The following is a 19081-nucleotide window of genomic DNA, read 5'->3' on the forward strand; positions in this document are numbered from 1 at the left end:
TACATGGTGATAGAAAAACTTTGCAGATTTGCATGACTGGTTTTTAACATTGGTAGTTACTGAAGCATTAGCAACTTTATTTGTTTTAGGTAAACAGCAGAAAATTTGTGTTTTTTACCAAAGAGTCAAGTTGAACTTCAGCATTTATACTTTCATAAGTTTATTTTTATACATGTTTTACATCTTTTAGCACTTTAAGCTGTTGCTAACTTTTTAAGTTGTTGCTAGTGAAGTTTTTTTTTTTGTTAAGGTTAAGAAAAGTAATATTTTACATTTTTGCGTTTAGAATCTGAGTTTTGTTTTTTAAGCTTCAACTATTTTCAATCAATTTATACATTTTCAACTATTTTGAGATTTATTTTTAAATTGTGTATTTGTTCAAAATTCCAATTTAGTTAAGCAAAAAATTTTGTTAATATGAAAAATTAAGATAATTAAAATATAAGTAATTTTTGTTAAAAATAAAAGCTTAAGAAACGCCTTTATAAATATTAAACAGTTAATTAACACTTGAATTTGCAAAACTGATAGTATAACACGTCGTTTTTTGTTCTTGAAAGTATGCTTGTTAGAAATATAATCACCAATAAAGAAAATTATACATTAAATATATTATACTGTTTAAAACATTTTTTATTAATGACACCAAAAATAAGTTAAAAAATATTAAGTCTTAGCGACTTATTATAGAGTGAATAATAAAAACTACACTACTTTATTGTTTAACTTTTATTGCGTTACGCCGTTTTCCTACAGAGCAGTTCATTAGACACAAACAAAAGCTGTAAAATAAAATACAGAGCGATGAACTAAAATAAAAATAGACAAAAAATTAGAATATGACTATCCACTAATATTTTGTTGATAAAAATAGTATGCTATTTACTATACATTATCTATATCCGTAATAATAATTAAACTATGATCTTTTTACACTAAGCTTTAAAAACTAATAAAAATAAAAAATAACGTAAAGCACTTCTAATTTCTATAAATATTCTTAAAATAGTTGAAAAGCAATATATTATATAAAGAAACATTAAAAAGTTAAACTTAATTGAAACTTGTTAAACCTGTTTTTTATAAATTTTAAGCACAAGCTTAAAATAATTATTACATGGTATCTATATAAGAAACAGACAGCAAGCACTAATATAAAGTATAACTATGTTGTTTTTTATTAATAGTATGATTTTATTTTACTTATAGCTTTTTCTATAGTCAGAAAGCTAAACATATCCTGAAAATACAAAACTAAACCAATTAAAGTGGTTAAATAAAAACTTTGATTGACAGTTTTCCAATACTTTATTAACTTTATAACTTTTGAACGTTACGCCAAAAACAGCTTTTTCTATAAATTTAAAACTAAACATTTAAAAATGTAAACTATCAGCACTATATTCATAAAACTGTAACCGCAGCTATTAAAGTAAAAATAATTAACTCAAAACCAAAACACAGATACGATATAACAAGCAAACTGACATGTTCAGCAGAAATGGTCACCTAGCAACGCTGACGCTTATCATCATAGCAACGACTGCCAACGCTAACGATGCCGGTCAAAAACACCCGATGCTCTACTTCGGCTGGGACGACGTGGCAGTTTTGCAGCAGAAAGCCGCCACCACTCACCTGAAGATAAGCAGGCAGATCACGGAGGCGGGGGCGGCGCTGAAAGCCAAGCCGGAGTACTACTTGCCGCCGGAGACAGCGGAGAAGTTCAACAGCCGGTGGAACGAAGTTTACGGAAATAATTTGTGCGCGTTCGCCATGTACTGCCTGCTCAACCCGACCGACAAGAAGGCGTTTGAACTAGTAAGCTGTTTCAACTGTGTGTTTAAACACCCTAAGAGAGCGTTTTATGTCTTTTTTTTTTGTTATAAAGAAAAACGTTAATTTTTAAATTAAAATCGTTTTTTATTAAGTTTTGAATTATACTAGTACGCTGTATTTTTAATATTAAAAGAAAAAAAATTAAAGGTCAAAGTCTTCATGGCGAGGCTGGCCAGCTACGAAACGTGGTACGTAACCTCCTCCCCGAATGACGAAGTGCCCATCGGGCACACTCTGACGGGCCTGGTCACCGCCTACGACTTCCTGCACGACCGACTCGGCGTGAAAGCTAGAGCAAAGTACCTGGAAAAGATAAGAAAGGAGGCGGACAACTTAATGGTGCTGTACAAGAAGGGCAGGGTCGGTTGGACCCACCAGCACGTCCACAATCACGCGCCCACCGTCCTGCTGGGAATGCTGCTGTCCGCTCTGGTGTACGAACCTGTAGATAAGCAGATCGGTTCGTAAATTAGTTATATAGTTTGTTTGTTATATATAGAAATAAAACATGATATTTTGTGTTTTTAAAAAGACTATTGCTTTTTTTTTGAGATGTTGACAGAAACAAAAACATCCAAGTTTAAATAAATAAAAATTTCATAATAAATTTACTTTTTAGTTTTCGTTTTAATTTTGTTCTATATATGTGTTGATTTAATTAAAGTACTTAACACTTAAAACATTTATGTAGCTGCCCCATGGAAAGAGGCATCGACGAAGCTGTTTGAGCGAACCCTCTACATGTTCTCGTTTGTTACCGACGGCTCAATAGACGAGGGGGTCGCTTACGGCAGCTACACGACCAGGGGCCTGTTCCAGTATGTGTACCTGGCCAAGCGCCACCTGAGCAAGGACCATACCGACAACCCGTGGCTGCGCGAGCAATTGATGTTCAACTACGCCACCGTGCTGCCCGGCTTCCAGCGAACCGTTGGCATCGCCGATTCCAACCACAACTGGTTCTACGGCCCCGAGTGCCAGCTGGTCTTCTTGGACGCGTATGTTTTACGGAATGGGTGGGGCAACTGGCTGGCGGACCGCGTCCGCGAGAGCCGCGCCAAGAACCAGCCGCTGGCGCCGTCGTCCAGTCAAAAGTGGTCGCTGACGCACCTGGAACTTGTTTTCTACGACGACGAGATCGCCCCCGTGAAGCCCCCCACTTCCCGCCTGCATCTCTTTCACGACTGGGGCGTTGTCACGTACGGCGGCGGGGAGCAGATAGGGGCGAAGGCGTCCACTTTCCTCTCGTTTAAGTCGGGGGTGATCAACGGCGAGGCGGCGTCGCAGTTCGTGCGCGACGGCATAAAGTTTCCCGACGGTGAAACCGCTCAGCCGGGCTGGTGGCACTTCAACGCAGGGCACGAGCACCCCGACCAGAACTCGCTCGTGTTCGCCCCGAACGGGCGCTACTTCGTCGCCGAGTCGCTGTACGGCACCAAGCTGACCAGCATGAACGCCGCGCTGATGTTCTCGCCTCACGTGACCGAGGACGCGTGCGAGGCGCCGTGGGAGGGGCAGGTGGGCGAGTGCGGCAAGTGGCTGACCTACAAGCAGGACGATGTTGTGAGGGGACAGGTCGTCACGGTGACTGAGCACGAGGGGATGGTGCACATTGGTGGAGACGCCACTCTGGCTTATAAGTTTGTGAAGTTTTGGGTGTTGTTCAAACAAGTAAAAAATATGTGTTGAGAATAAGCGAATTTTAATTTAAGCTAATTAATGCTTGTCATTGAAAAACCAGAAATTATTTTAAGTTAAGTTCTAAATTTGATTAAAAATGCTTCAATAGCTTTTTTTGGATATTTTATTTAAATTCTGTCAAATTCATACCCAATTAGTTTTAAAGAACTAAAATTTAATTCTTATTAAAATTATTTAACTATTATCTTATTTATGTGTTTGATAGCATAAGTATAAGTTGTATTATTTTTAAATTAGATTAAACATTCAGTGAAAAATTACAAAGGATGTAAAAAAAGTTCTGTTAAACTTTAGAAACAATTTTTTTTTTAAGTTTAAAATTAAATCCTAAGTTTTAGCTTTTTAGACTTATGTTCTACTTTTTGTTATTTTTCAGAGAATCATTGGGTCTTAAATCAGTGGAAAGGTCGATGGTTCTTCTTAAACCAGATCTACTAGTCGTAGTAGATACAGTTTATTTTAAATCGGATAGCAAAGTTAAGAAAATGAGTTCCTATTTTCAAAATGTCATGCAGCCATTCAAAGCCTATAAACACCGGTCGTACAACGGTAAGTTTAACTCTACATTAAAAAAAAATACACATAAATAAAAATTTTGATATACATTGAATTTTAAATGCTATGTATAAATAGTCAATACAATTAACAATAAAAACGTGCTAACTAACAAATGACGTCTTAAATTATTTTAATACGTAAATTTCATTCAGAAATTCTTTTCTCGCGTCATAGTTGTTTTGTTTCAATGTGCGTAGTTTGTCCTATAAAACTTAAATAAAATAAAATCAAAGAAAAAAAAAACGTGACAATTACAAAAACAACGCACTTATACAATCATAAACATAACAAGTAACTAATAAACAACTAAACACGAGCCGTCTATTTATAGCAGGTATTAAAATACAACAAAAACAAAATGTTTTATTAAATATCAGGAGTGCAAGTAAAGTACCCGGAAGGGGCCTACTCGTTCTTCTGGTTCACCTCCCACCAGCACCAATCTCCCATGGCAACCACCTCATCCATAAACAACAGCCCGAGCTTCCGCGCCAAATCCATCAACCTCGTCAACGTCACATTCGAAGGCGTGCACCAGCAGGGAGCCGATGACGTCATCAACGTGGCTTACGTGTTTCACGGCCCACGGCGAAAAGTAGGAGCGGCCAAGTTCGACGCCAACTCGTCACCGCACACGGCCAGGCTCAGCGTCAGCTCTGACGACGTGACCTACCGGCTCGAGATGACGTCGCTGAGCGCGGTTCCAGAGCGCCGCGTAGCGGACATCGGTTTCAGGGGCTACCTGAGGCTAACGTCGAAGGGTGTGACGACAAAGTTCGGCATGGCCCCGGCGCCCGTGGTGAACAGATGCAGTGTGAGGGAGGGAAACAGAGCGGACGGGGACAATTTGGTCAGGGCCATGATGACCAGCTGCGATGCTGCGCAAAACGAAGTTGAAAAATACAAGAAGTCAGAGGAATCTGACTCGGATGGCAGCAGTGAGTCGATTACGATGAACTTGTTTGAGTTTTTGGTGCTCAACCCGCTGCCGTTCTGGTGTTTGCTGGCAGTCGTTGTTTTGTTGACCGGAATAACGCATAGAACATCTGTTAACAAGTTTGTTTTATTTATTTATTTGTTTTTTGTTTTTCTCAAATTTGCATATTTTTTCAACATCTTTTGTACAAATAATAATTGTATATGAACAGTGTCATACTTATGTGCACAACTATAGAAGCCCTAGCTAAATAAAAAAAATTGTTTAACTATAAAAATAACAATATAAACTTTTTATTTAATTCATATTTAAAAAACCTACATAGTTTTATAAATACCATGTAGAAAAACTAAAATTAAAACAGTGTAAACTAATACATTTTTGTATAAACTGATGTAAATTATTCAACAGAAAGTTTTACATAAACTTGGTGATCATACTACTTATATGGTGCTTTCTTGGTCTGATCTTTTCGTGCTCAACTCCAAAATATTCTGTAGAGAAGAATGAAAAATCAATTGAATGTAATAAGTAATAACTTGTTTATTTTACACCTTTAAAATTTAGTCTTAAACCTTATAGAGTCCTCAAACTTAAGTACTATAATTTTTACACTACCTCTAACGCTAAACTGTAGATAAAAGGTTTAGTTACATACTTCTCTAAAATATTTATGAATTACTGCGTTTTATAAGTAACAAAACTATCGCTATCTCAAAAACAAAAGTTATACTTTGTTAAACAGTAATACTATTGTTTTTTTAGATTCGTTTCAAACTTTAAATTAGTTAGTTTTAAAGTTTAAAATAAGCTTGGTTTATAATTACAAACCGTTATGTTAAGTAAATTTAAAAAAACCGAGCAGTGAAAACTACGAGTTGGAGAAAACTTCCACTATCGTCATCACGGGTCTACCGTTCACAGGAGCCGATCTCCTCAGGTTTGCCTTCGCCAACGTCAGTGACTTCCTGTACGTCCCGGAAGGAGGCGAGACCGGCCTCGGTATCCCATCTCCGACCCACTCCCTCTACGACACGAGCAAGTTCGATATGTGCGTGTGGCCTGCTTGGACTTCCGACGTCAGTTTGAACTTGAGATAAAATAAAATGGACGACTAAATTTAGTTATGAGTTTGAATCAAAAGCTTTACTTGCTGAATATGTTTGATAGCAGTTAAAATTTTGTAAAAACTAAAGTCTGTTTGAAACTGTGCTAAACTTTGTTTTTTTTTTCTATGAACAAGCTGTGAAATTTAATTTCATTTATTCGATTAACCCTTAAGACAGTTAAAAAAATAAAATAAGATGTTATATTAGTTTTTATTCTTGTAACTCTACAGAAGTTTTTTAAACGTTTTTTAAGGGTTAAAATATATTACTAAGTTTGATAAAGTTGTTTTATTCAGACTGACTCATTTTTGAGAACTCATGGTTGGTTTCAATCAATAAAAACTGAACCTTCTTTACTTCTTAACAACTTGCCAAATTCAGTATTCAATATTCAAAATATCAGAAAAAGGTACAGAAAAATGAAGCGAAAGGGGACTTTTGTACTAAATTTTTCTACTGGTTTTTGGAACACAAAGGTTGATTTTAGAATGAAGTTTGTACTCTTATAAAAAGTATTAAAAAAAAGTAAATTACTTTCTAGATTTTATTCTTTTTAGTTGTTAACAAGGCTTTTTAGTAAAATAAAATATTACAAAACATCAGTATAATATTTTCTAAAGCTCCACTACTATCACTCATTGTTTAACAACGTTTTAATTTTTTGAAAATAAAATAGTAGATCAATTAGCTAAAGCTTTCTTAAATTTAAAACAATGATAAATTAAAACAAATGTATACGAATTTGTTTAATAAAAATTAACTAAGTTTTATAAAAAAATTAACAGCTCTCTTGGTTAAGGGAGGCATTAGGAGTTGATATGAGACCAATATTAGTGGTCAGAGATCCTAGAGATTGGATATATGCGCTTACAAACGAAAACATAAATCACAAGAATTCATACAGGTTATTAATTCTTTGCTTTAGTCTTTAAGTTCAACGTAAATTCTAAAACATAACCATGAAAGTTATAGTTAAAATCTATTTTTAATAAAATATACGTATAAAGATTATGTTTAAAAATAACTGGTAAAATTTGAGTTAGCCTTTAAGCCAGAAGGCTGCCTTTTGTAAGTAACGGGCAAAAGTTAGTACAATACTCTTAATAGGTCGAGTTTGTTAGAAAAATGCTTTTACGGGCCGTCATAGTTTATAAAAACTGTAATTAAGTTTTGTTTAAAATAATGAACAACAAATTAGTAATGAAATGACCAATAAAATAATACGAATGTTTACTCATAATTAAATTAAAAAAACATTAGCAAATACTTATCATAAAAAATATCAAACTTGCTTGGCAGAAAAAGTTCTTTTTAAAGTAAAGTCTACGCTGCCGGCTAGAATTTTCTGCTTGACGGGATGGATCTTGCCGAAGGGTATTAGTTTGCCTACTCCTGTTTAAGCTGTGTATTGTACATTATTTTGTGCTTTTTTAATTGCTTGTAGAAATAATTTGTAAATGTATTATTTATATGCAATCAAACTTAAACTAGTATACTATTACTTATTTTAAAAATTATCATTCAATGATAAAACTAAAATTATATATTTAGTTTAACTTGTTTGTTTTTTTTAATTGCTTATTAATTCATGGAAACCTTAGATTATCTCGGATTGTAGACATGTTCCTTCTGCAAGGTACCAAATCGTGCGCGAAACCAGCTCAAGCCCCAAGGTCCCACGAGCAGGCAAGTTTCAAACGGAAAAGTGTCATCGAACAATTGGCTCGGGTTTGGGCGATTGCCGTGTCAGAGGCCGTAAGTCAGGGACGTTCAATGCAAATTGTCAGGTATGAAGACATGCTTTTGGACCCTGTCAAAACTTTCCAGAAAATCGTTTCCTTGTACGGAGTAACGCTTTCCCTTCCGCAAATAAACAAAGTTTCGAGGTATGCAACAATTTATAATGTAAACTGAAGTTTATAGAGCTTTTTAACTTTAAATAAAAATTTTAACCTTTTTTTAAGTATAATTGTTTTAGATATAAATTTTGACCGTTTAAGAAACACTCTTAATAAACATGCTAAAAAACTACTTCATTTTAGTATTTGTATTGTTTATGAGGATTTCTAAATATAGATAAACGGTTAACTAAATAAGGTTTAAACCCAAAAAGTTTCAAGTATTTTTAGTAAAGAAATTAAAAACTGAGTTTTTGTAGTTAAATAGTTTAATTAAAAGGTTTTTTGTTAAGAATTTTTAACTTGTTCTTTTGTTTAAAATGCGAACTTATAAAAGTAATTCAAGCTCTAAAAACAAAATAAACTAGTAGAAATATATATTATTTTGTAAATTTCTCAGACACATACATAGCGGTCATTTCAACCAGCGTGTCGGAGGTCCACTGAAAAAACAAACATCTGGTAAGTGGCGAGACAAAATGTCAATTGATGATGTGAGAAAAATAGAAAATATTTGCGGTCCTTTAATGCAGGCACTTATGTACACATATAGATGAAAACGACCAAACAAAATTAAAATGCCTCAGAAGTGCACGGAGTGATATTTTACATTTTTTTAGGACAAGGTGTTTAAAGTTTGAATTTTAATTATAGGTTAGTGTAAAAGGCTAGAAGTCATCATTTAGATAGTTTCAACCCTTGTAGGTCTGATTTTTTTCTAAATAGAATACCTCTATTCTTCAACTAGGAAGTTGTGTTACTAGAAAAAAGTATTTTTAATTTCTGTTTTATAAAACAAAAACAATATTTTAATGCTTTCTACGCTGTTTAAAAGTGCTTAACAAAATTTTATCTATTTAAAAACTCTTTTATTAAACTACTAAGTTTAAAATTGTTTTAACCAATGGTAATTCTAACTATTTTAAATTGATGACAGTATGTCTCAACCATGTTTTACTCATGTTTGCTTATACAAGTTTTTATAAGATACTTCAAATATATAGAAAACACTTACTATAACTATTTTATTAATTTTATTTGTTAAACTTTTGTTATACTAACTATTGAACGTTTAAACTACTTAATTTTTAACTTTAATATTTTATTTAATTATGTTGACAACTTTTCTTTTTGGCCTATAAAAAAATATCTAATGTTTTTTTCTATTTGTTTAGAGCTAAATGATAAAAATTAAAATATATTAAAGTAACATTAAACATTTTAAACAATGATAAATGATAAAAAACAAGTTTAGATAAAGATATTTTCAATACTAAAGTTATCTATATTTTCATTTACAATTTTGTTTATAGTCTTTCTTGCCAACAGATTAGAGAAAAAAACCTTTAAAGTTTCAGACTGCTTTTTTTCAAATATATAACAAGCCTTTTCTCTTAAGCAGATATATATTTGTTTTATTTCGAAAACTTTAAAAGTTTACTTTATGTTTTTTTTAAACATTTGAAAATATATTACACTCAATCTGCTAACCTATTTTTAGGTTAAAAGTAAAAAATATTTTGAGTCACAACAAAACAAAACTAGCATTAAATTTAAAAATGAATTATAATTTATAACACTTTTATAAAAATAAAACAAAAGCAGTTTTTATCGTATAGTTTTTTTTAGTTTATATTAATACTTTTGTGAATCAAAACTACATTACCTTAATAAAGTATGTATGGTAGTTCTAAAGTCAGTGTATTTTGTAATCAGTAAAGTTATCCTGTTTTTTTACTATTTTATTTTTATGTTTTTGTTTTTAGAAAGAATACCTTTACGTAAATTGAGTTTATGTCTTTTAATAATCTTCTAAACTATAAATTGGAACATTATATATTTTTAAGCTTAGCTTCAAAAATTGCTTGTTTTAATTTTTCATTAACATTTTTGTTTCCAAGTAATAATTTCTTTTTATGGTTAAATTTGTTTCCAAGTTCAACAAAAACAATCTGGCTAATTTCCTCACAATTTTTTTTTATTCATTAAAAAGAAAACAACTATAATACAGTTACAACTCAATGGCATTTTAATTATACTATTTAAATACTAAATTGCTAAAAATAACTTCATTTTACAATGTACTTGCTTTATTAAACTGACGGACGTATATCTGTCTTATTTCATAACACAGTTTTAACGAGTTTTTTATAAAGCTTTTCTTTTCGTGAAATAAAAAATATCAAAGTTTGTCTTGTTTAGCTGTTATTCTTAATTAAATTGTAATTTTGTAGCGTAAATCTATTGACTCAGATGTATAGTGTCTAATGTAATTGCACGTATAAAAATTTAATTAACTTTATTTTAAATATTAAATGGGTTTACAAAACCCAACTTAATAACACATACACTAACTTGATAATAAAGAGAAAAAATATAACTAAACTATGAGAGTTTTAATTAAATATGAAAAAGAATATTAAGTCCCTAACAAACTAAAAAATATACTGTTCCAATTGTAATAGCACTAAAGAAAATAGCTTTAGTTTTGAGAAAAATTGCTTTTAATTTTTTTAGACTGTTTTTAATACATATGTGTAAATAATGAGTATTGGTTAAGTGCTTGACGTGCTTGGGATAAAAAGCAAGTCTTCCAGGTCAGCTGAAAAACGCTGTAAAAATATCTAAATGAATTGTTTAAACAAAATGTTTCAAAACAACAATAGAATCTTGCTTAATCCAAACATATTTTTTGATATGTTCTCTAGTATGTTAAACTCAACTTTTTAATCTTTAAAAAATTACCTCACCAAGTTTAAACATAAATAATTAACTCAACCATCCCCCAAAAATACTAAACTAACTACCGGAAACAATAAAGCCGAAGACTTTAAAAAAATTCTAATAATGAAGAATGGTTTTAGTGTAAAAAATGTATACCAAAAACTAAAAAAACATTAATTTTAGCAAACTATAAACATAATATAAAATGTTACAAGATCCGTTTATCAAAAAATAACAAATGAAAATGAGATGTATTATATTTAAACCCACATTTAGCTTTACTGAGGTTCTAAAATAGGCAAGTAATTTTTTAATTTAACTAGTACTTTTTTAAAGAAAACCTTCCATAATAAAAATTCAATCTCAATAGTATTAAACTATCAAACAGTTCCACAAGTAATTTTAAAAGCAAAAACAATATTACTTAATAACAAAATTTTAATTTAATCAACAAAAACGGTAAAAATAGCACAGAAGAAAAACTTTGTAATTGCTGTAAGGAACCCTGCCCTTTAGAAAATCAGTACCTAATTTTCAACATAATCTATAGAGAGATAATAACATACAATAAGACAATATGACATTACGCCGGACCAAAATTAACAAAATGTTAATGAACTATGAATCTTCATTTAACAATATAAACAAAAGACATATAACAGAAATAGTAAATTACATCTGGGATTTTAAAGACTATAATACAAACTTTACGAAAAAATGGGAAACATCAAACAAAACTAAACTTAAATTTAACACTCATTTTGGTTGCAGACATTGTAACTCAAAAAAAAAATCAAATTCATAAAAAAAAATCACTAAACAATTAAAGCGAAAGCAAAATATAAGTTTCCTTTTCCAAAAATTATTTTAAAACTAAATTTACCACACTAAACTTTAAGTAAAATAAGCCGCGTACACGAGCATTTTAAGATAATTTTCTATTATCATTTTTACACAATTTACTTAATATTTTTTGTAAGTATAATATTAAGATAAAGTAATTTTGTTTAGCTGCTAAGAAATACTTAAAAAAAATTTATTGTAAAACTTTTAATAAAACGAAATACAGCGTAAATTCAATTTCAACTAACTGTACAAAAAATCTTAATATAAAAACTGTTACTACGTCATAGTGATTTTGATATTCTAAAAGTTCTAAAGTTTAACAATTTGCACTAATAGTCTAAAGTTTTTCTGATGATCAAATTATGTTAAAAAAAACTGAAAAAATGAAACATATGTGAAAAACTATGTTTTTTATATAACTATATTTTTATCTCCAAATTTAGTCTACCACTATTGAATAACATTTTATAAAAAACTACAAAAGTATCGATAGATTTTTAGACTAAAAAGGTTTTTTTTTGATAACCTTATTTTAAAAGTTTTCCTTATTTTAAATAATGTATTATTATTAAGCTTATATTACCTGCTAAATATTTTAAACAAGTTCTTTGTTTTCTGTTTTACTTTTATAAGGAATTCAAAGTATAAATAAACTTTAGATAATATTTAAAATTCCAAATAAAAATAACTCAATTTAATAATTTAAATTAATCGAGTACAAAAGCTACATATAAAAAAATTAAATGCTTCTTGTGAAATTCTAAAGCAATGTTTCTATCAGTCGGGATTTTGTAATGTTTACAAAAAGTTTAAAACCGAATTAGATTTAACCTAAAAGTTTAAGACTAAAAGTCAAATGAGCTATTAAGACATTTTTAAAGACTTGAACACCATTTATTTTTTAACGCTTTAACATATTTTAGAAAAATTAGTTATTAATGCCTTCAAAAATGTAACAATAAACTAAAATGTTTTACTAAGTTATTTTAATTACGACAGACTGTAGATACAAAAAAATTAAAACATACTATATTTACAAAAGTTAAAAGAAACCTTTTTTATTTCTCTATTCAAATCAGTTTAATGAAAAAAATTATGACGAAATTTCTAAAAAGAACTTATAAAGTTAATACGAAAATTTTGAATTCTTGTATCTTTTAAGAATGTATATCCTACAATCTACATCGTTTTTCTCACAAAACTAGTTATTATAAAAGTATACTACTTTTATTTGAAAACTTGGTAATACTTTAAAATGCTTCTACTTTGTTTAAGATTTTTTATGAAATTGTGTTGTATTACGAAAAAATTTGTTATGTAAAAAAATAATCAAATGAGTGTTTTATATGAATTGTTTTATTATAAGCTGCTTATAGATGCTAGTAAACTCTGCCTGTAACTGTTTAACGTATAAAGCATTCTTATAAAATAACCGAAAATGAATACTGTAATTTTTGTGGTTTAGTACAGATTGGCTTATGCACACTGTGGCATCGGCTATTGTAAAAATAAGATTTTGTATCTTCAAAGATATAACTCAAAAAAAATTAAAATATATTGTTTTGATAGTATTTGAAAATAAGCAAAGTTTACATGATTACTAATAGTTAAGTTTTTTGTGATGGTAAGTAGTTTAGCCCTGGTAGCTAAAAAAATAGTTACATTTAACTATCTCAGCAAAAAACCCCCTAAAAAGACCAATAAAACACCATTAAAATGTGTCTTCTATTAGTTTGATAAACTATTGGTTTCTTATTGAAATAGTGAACATTGATGATATATGAATATTTATATATATATACCCCTTATTTTCTTTTAGTTGAAATTAAATAGTAGATTTACTGTTATGGTTAATTTTTTAAAAATTATTAAAGTAGAACTAAAGAGTGTCTAGTAGTAGTTTCAATGACAATCTTATTTAAAATCTTTATATAGGTTTACCTTAATAAAATATTTCACAAATTGTTGTTTTAAAACAACTTTTTAGTTTTACAGAATTACCAAATGCTCAATTTCTGTTGAAAATCACAGAAAATTTTGAGTTTTTTTGAAAAAACTCTTCTTGACTTTGGCTAGATTTTTTTTACTCAGACTGTCTTTTTTGACTTAAATGAGTTGCTACCTTGGTTTTAGCTAAATTATGTTCATATAAATTATAGGATTATTTAAAAATCAGACGTGTTAGTCCTGAACAAGACATTAAAAGGTATTATGTTGTGAGTGACTCAATAACCGATAAGTTATTTGTGCACCAGGTCCTGGAACTAAATATTTTGAGCATTTTTTTTTGATGTTTAATAAACTAATAACATCATTTAACAAAACTTAATAATATTTATAGATGTTTTTAATAACTACTGCTTATCAAAAATGTTCAGTATTTTTGAATATTTAGCAAATATCATGGTAGCCACTAAACCTAGGGTCCTCGAGTATGACAATTTAGGCTTAAAAACATGGAAAAACCTGGTTTGAGAAGTTTTGAAAACAACTTGGAATTTTGAACAAAATTCACTAAAAACTTAGAATAAACCTGGAATTTTAAAACTATTTTTACATGTTAAGTAGTAAAATTATGACTTGTCCAAAAAAATTACCATAAAAATATTTTTTTTTCATTATCAAAATTTTTTATATAATAACACATTTAAAGTAGCTTTACAGTATCTTTTTAATGTTGTTATATTTAATTTTAATTATTACCTTAAACTTCAGTTTAAACTAAAAATATTCTCAAAAACCTCGAAGAAATTTCTTAAAAATAAGTGGCACCCTGTAATATGTGCTTTACTCCGTATCATAGTTGCCAGATTTAAGCAGTTAAAAGCCAAATAAGTTTAAACAAGCAGATATTTGGTATAGCAACATTATCATTCTGGTAACTCAGCTTCTTAGTGACATAATACTACTTTTGTACCCATATCCATAACAACTCTATCTAAATTTTATCATTTTACTTTAATTATGTATATTAAATTTTTGATTAAATATTTTAAGTTAAAAAAAATAATATTTGTAGGGATAACTTAAAGTACCAGTTAAGTCCATAGGGAGTAAGGAGCATTTCTATATTTTGATTGCATTAAAGGCATAAGGGGGGGGGGGTAAAACACTTTTTTTGAAATGAGATCTTATTTTATACAGTTTTTACTAAGCTACAAGATGCTTTTTACAGATTATAAAAATTGAAATAATTTTTGAGATATAGCCGGTCAAAGTCGGAAGCAACAGTAGGTTCCTTATGGGAGGCGCAAACTAAAAAAAAAAAAAAAAGACTATTTCACTAAAAATCTATCTCCCCTACGTTTTTTGAGATAGCTACCTAAAAATTTCAGGAAGTGTTCCTTGATGTAAATTAAAATAGTTCTGTCAGAAAGAATTTCTAAAAAAATAAAATAATAAAAATTTTATATGAAGATAAACAAAAAAAACAATTTTTTCTTTGTTTTATGGTTATAGAATTATTATTTTTATTTTTTTTTAATTTTTATTACAAATTTACTAATAATCAAGCTTCAATACTTCAACTTTCATAATAATAAATGTAATATTGAATTAGTATAGTTTGGAACTATTGATAAAATAAAATTGAATTACTGATGAAAATATTATAAAAAAAAACAATTTCAAGTCATAAAAACTAGCTTGAGACTTCTAAAAGAAAACTCAACCCAGCCTAAGTTTTGGTAAAAACACTGGTAAGCCATATTAGCCTGAGTGTTTAAAAATTTTTAAACTAGCTTGAGTAAACTTGGTGTGTGGTAATTGTGATTAACTGTCCAAACTTTTTTTTTGTGTTTCGTAATATAAAGCATTTTTTAAAAATAGGTCAAGTCAAAGAATATTTATCTTTAAGTTTTAATAAAAGCGAAGGAGGTAAATTTTTTTTACAATAATTGAACTACAATCTTAGATTGAAGCTTAAAGTATTGATCATACAATTTAACAAGTCTTACAAATAATTTACATAATAAATACATATTCAAAATTTTAAGTTAACTGTTTGCTAATAGAGATCCTAGGGGAACAAGTTCACTGGAATATATAATAACCAACACCAGGGTTGCCACACGCTCAGAGAATTTTCAAGTTATAGAAAATATCAGGGAAACTCAAGGAATTTTGGTTTTTTTTAAGCGCAGGGAAACTCCTGGCAGTTTTGATTTTTTCAAAAAATTTCAGAATTTTTTTTTCTAGATCTAGAATAAGATTTAGTTAGTCCAGTTTGAATATTTTGTTCAAAAAAATTAATTTTATTAAATTTTAAGTGCTTATTTAGAGTTTTTGAGCCTAGCGGCTAGTTGTCCCATATTCTTAGTATTAACATTATAATTTTTTTTTAAAGTTTAAAACTTATATTTATCATGACTGAAGTTAAACAATAACAAACAGTTAAGAGATATAAAAGTTATGGTTAACTATGCATTGAAAAGTTCTTATAAACTTTTTATTTTTAGTTACTTATGTAGTTTAATAAAACTATGTTGTGCTATAAGTCCTTATTAAAAAAAAAAATTGTTTACAACTACTTGTTTTCAGTAAAAAAAATAAAAAAGGAGTATAGATTAGTGTTGTCTTACTTTTACATTAGAGGTTAAATTTTTATTTGTAATTAATTACAAAAGTAGCTATAATGGTAATTAATTTTTTAATGTGAATATTTTAATATATTTTACAGTTTATTTTTTGCAGATTTAATTAAGAAACTTTCTAAAATATGACTAAAAATCAGTTTAAAACCTTTAAAAAAAAGTTGGCTGCATAAAGTTTGCAAAATGTGGAATTTATTATTATAGAATAATTAAAGTTTGTCAAGTACAATTTTCTATTATGTATAAAGTTAACTAACAAGTTTACACAAAATTGTGCACAAATTTTGTTCTTTAATCTCAATTGATTTAACCTTTTAACATTGAATTTTTGAAAACAGTTTTTTTTCTTCATAAGTTTAGTAAGCATCTAATGCAGAAGCATACAAATACAACCTTCCTTTTATTATTAGATAAGAAAAGTAAGCATGAGGTATTAGAAATTTGCGCCAGACGCAAAATAAAAAAAAGTTTAAGGATTTAGAAGAAACTCAGGAAAACTCAGAGAAGTTTAAGGTTACACAAGAAAGATTTTTAGACTCACAGAGTGGCAGCCCTGTAACACATGTTTCTGAAGTAACTTTATCATGTTTCTGTAGTAATTATTCTATTTTTAATAAACACATTTTTATATATACTTACTTAATCCTTCTATTCTTTCCTTACAATATTTTTATTTTAACAGAGCTCTGTTGAAGCATTAGGGTATAAACATTAGGGTGCTTATTTTTACAGCTACTTTTGTAGGTGGAAAAATTTTATGTTTTGGAAATATCATAAAACAGTTTAAAAAAACTGGAAATTTAATAAAATATAAAAAAAGTGATAAAAATTACATAAAATCAAGAAGTTACACCATAAAACTTTCTTTAAACTGTTTTAAATTGTTCACCGTGTGTTTGTGTGACAATTAGCCCAATTTGAAAAGTATTTGAGCTTAAAAATCCAAGGTGTCAATTTTTGGATTCCATGCATTTTAAATTAAGAAGGTTTTTGGAAAATTGGTTGGTGCAAAGGTGAAAGTTTCTTCAAATCATCTAAAATTTTGTACATAGTGGTTTTATAATATTTCCAAAACATAAAAAAATTCCAGCTGGAAGACCAATAGTAGTTGTAAAAATAAACACCCTAATAAACATGTTTAAATAAAAATAAAAAATGGTTAGGAACCATTAAAAAACTACTGTCTCAGTCTTTTACAAAACACAAAATTGAAAAGATCTTTCGTTTATTAGTTAAATATTATCAAATCTTATTCAAATAGAATGTTCTTTTTGAATAAGAATTTATTATATTTAAATTAAGAATTATATTTGAAATTCTAATTGATAAAGATTTGCTAATGTTTATTTAATAAACGAAAGATATTATAAATTTTGTGTTTTGTAAAAGACTGAGACAGTGGTTTTTTAATGGTTCCTAACCATTTTTTATTTTTATTTAGTCAAATTTTCAAAAATTGTCCAGTTTTCAAAACCAAAAGAAGCAGACTACCTTCATTCCAACATTTTAATTGCTAATAAACATGTGTTAGTTTAATAAAGAAATAGTAAATGTGTAGATTTGTTATTATCATTATAAATGTCTTTAGTTTTGTAGATATATTGAATTAAGAAAAAAGTTAAACATAACTAAGGATTGCTTTGTTATATGTAAACTCCTTAAAAACATGGTAAAAATAATATAGTTTTAAAGGTTTAGGTAAAAAACAAAGAAAAAAATGTATTTATGAATAAATTTTTATGTGTAAAATAGTTAAAACTACATTAGACAATAAATAAATATTATATAAAATATAAAAAAATAATATTTTCTAAAGGTGAATTTATTATAACTAGATTTAAAGTAGAGTTACAGTAACTTTTCAGATATTTTGTGCTATTTGAAACATTTTTTATCTTAAATTTTTTTTTCTATTAAAAAGTGACAAGGAAATTTCAGTTTGAAAGAAAATCCAAAAACCTTGAAATAAATTTATAAAAAAAATTTGAAAATAAAAAAAAGAGGTTAAAAACCCTAATTCAACAATTAAAAAAAAAATTGTTCACTAGATAATTGTGTTATAAAACTTTCAAAACTGTTATAAAAGCAGCTATGTTGGTCACAGCTCAATATAAACTTGAATATAACAGGATATTTTGAAATCTTCTTAAGAGTTGCATTTAAAATCCATCAACAACTGTAACCATTAGTACTCTAGCATTTAAAACATATTCCTTATAATAATGGAGCATCTTGTTAATAATCTGAGCTGTGCAAAGAATTGAAATAGTTATTGTTTTAGTATCCTTTAAAAGTGTACAAATGTTTGTTAAGATTATAGCACTTTTTATACATATTTATAAACCTAAGCTTTGCAAACAAAAATATTTTGATTAAACACTTATACAATTAAATTAATTAAAAAATGTTTATATTTTGTTAAAAAGTGGTTGCATTTGACATAAAATAAGTATATTAGTTTTATTTTGTGATAAATGACAAGAATGCCACACACTAAGGCTACTTATTCTAACTCGGTAGACCAGTTTTAATTTATACTCAGGCCAACTCCAGTGTGATATATTTTGAGGTTATTTAAGAAAAGTTTGTTGATTTTTACCTATCCTTGGTTTTTTTAGACCTTTTCTTTTCTAATTAAAAATAGTGTTATTGATTTGTTTTGTTGTTGTTTTATATTATGAAGCTAAATAAACTTTTTTTTTGTTTTTTGCTGAAAGTTTATATTTTTTAATTTTCTTATAAACTCAGTCCAACTTAGGCTATTTGCAGGCTAACTTTTGGTCACTTAAGCTGTTTTTTTGTATAAAAGAGTGTTCTTTGTTATAAAAAAAACTATTATAATAGCCAAGACAGTATGCTTATGATAAAAATAGTTTG

The 19081-nt window shown here is 28.6% G+C and overlaps 1 protein-coding gene across 3 annotated transcripts; it reads left to right on the top strand.

Moving 5' to 3' along the window:
• The first annotated feature begins 1470 nt into the window (after positions 1–1470).
• LOC145830157 (dermatan-sulfate epimerase-like protein) lies at positions 1471–9156 on the top strand. Of its 3 annotated transcripts, XM_082938054.1 has the most exons (12): positions 1471–1821; positions 1987–2299; positions 2531–3479; positions 3917–4089; positions 4476–5154; positions 5447–5566; positions 5901–6114; positions 6441–6620; positions 6930–7048; positions 7746–8030; positions 8443–8504; positions 8576–9156. In XM_082938054.1, the coding sequence occupies exons 1-12, from the start codon at positions 1489–1491 to the stop codon at positions 8593–8595; spliced, it is 3447 nt and encodes a 1148-aa protein (XP_082794180.1). In that variant the 5' UTR covers positions 1471–1488; the 3' UTR covers positions 8596–9156. The 3 variants fall into 3 exon arrangements, with proteins under 3 accessions (XP_082794180.1, XP_082794178.1, XP_082794181.1); XM_082938052.1 differs by having other exon boundaries at positions 8443–9156; XM_082938055.1 differs by lacking the exons at positions 6930–7048; positions 7746–8030; positions 8443–8504; positions 8576–9156 and having other exon boundaries at positions 5447–5559; positions 6441–6579.
• The last annotated feature ends 9925 nt before the right edge of the window (positions 9157–19081 follow it).

This window comes from Thalia democratica, chromosome 2 (genome assembly GCF_965202585.1).
Source record: "Thalia democratica chromosome 2, ktThaDemo2.hap1.1, whole genome shotgun sequence".
NCBI lineage: Eukaryota > Metazoa > Chordata > Thaliacea > Salpida > Salpidae > Thalia > Thalia democratica.

Coding starts and splice junctions, on each gene's coding strand:
- LOC145830157 (XM_082938052.1), top strand. CDS start 1,489: ATGTTCAGCAGAAATGGTCACCTAGCAACGCTGACGCTTATCATCATA. Junction 2,300..2,530: donor ACCTGTAGATAAGCAGATCG/GTTCGTAAATTA, acceptor ACATTTATGTAG/CTGCCCCATGGAAAGAGGCA. Junction 6,621..6,929: donor CTGGTTTTTGGAACACAAAG/GTTGATTTTAGA, acceptor AAAAATTAACAG/CTCTCTTGGTTAAGGGAGGC.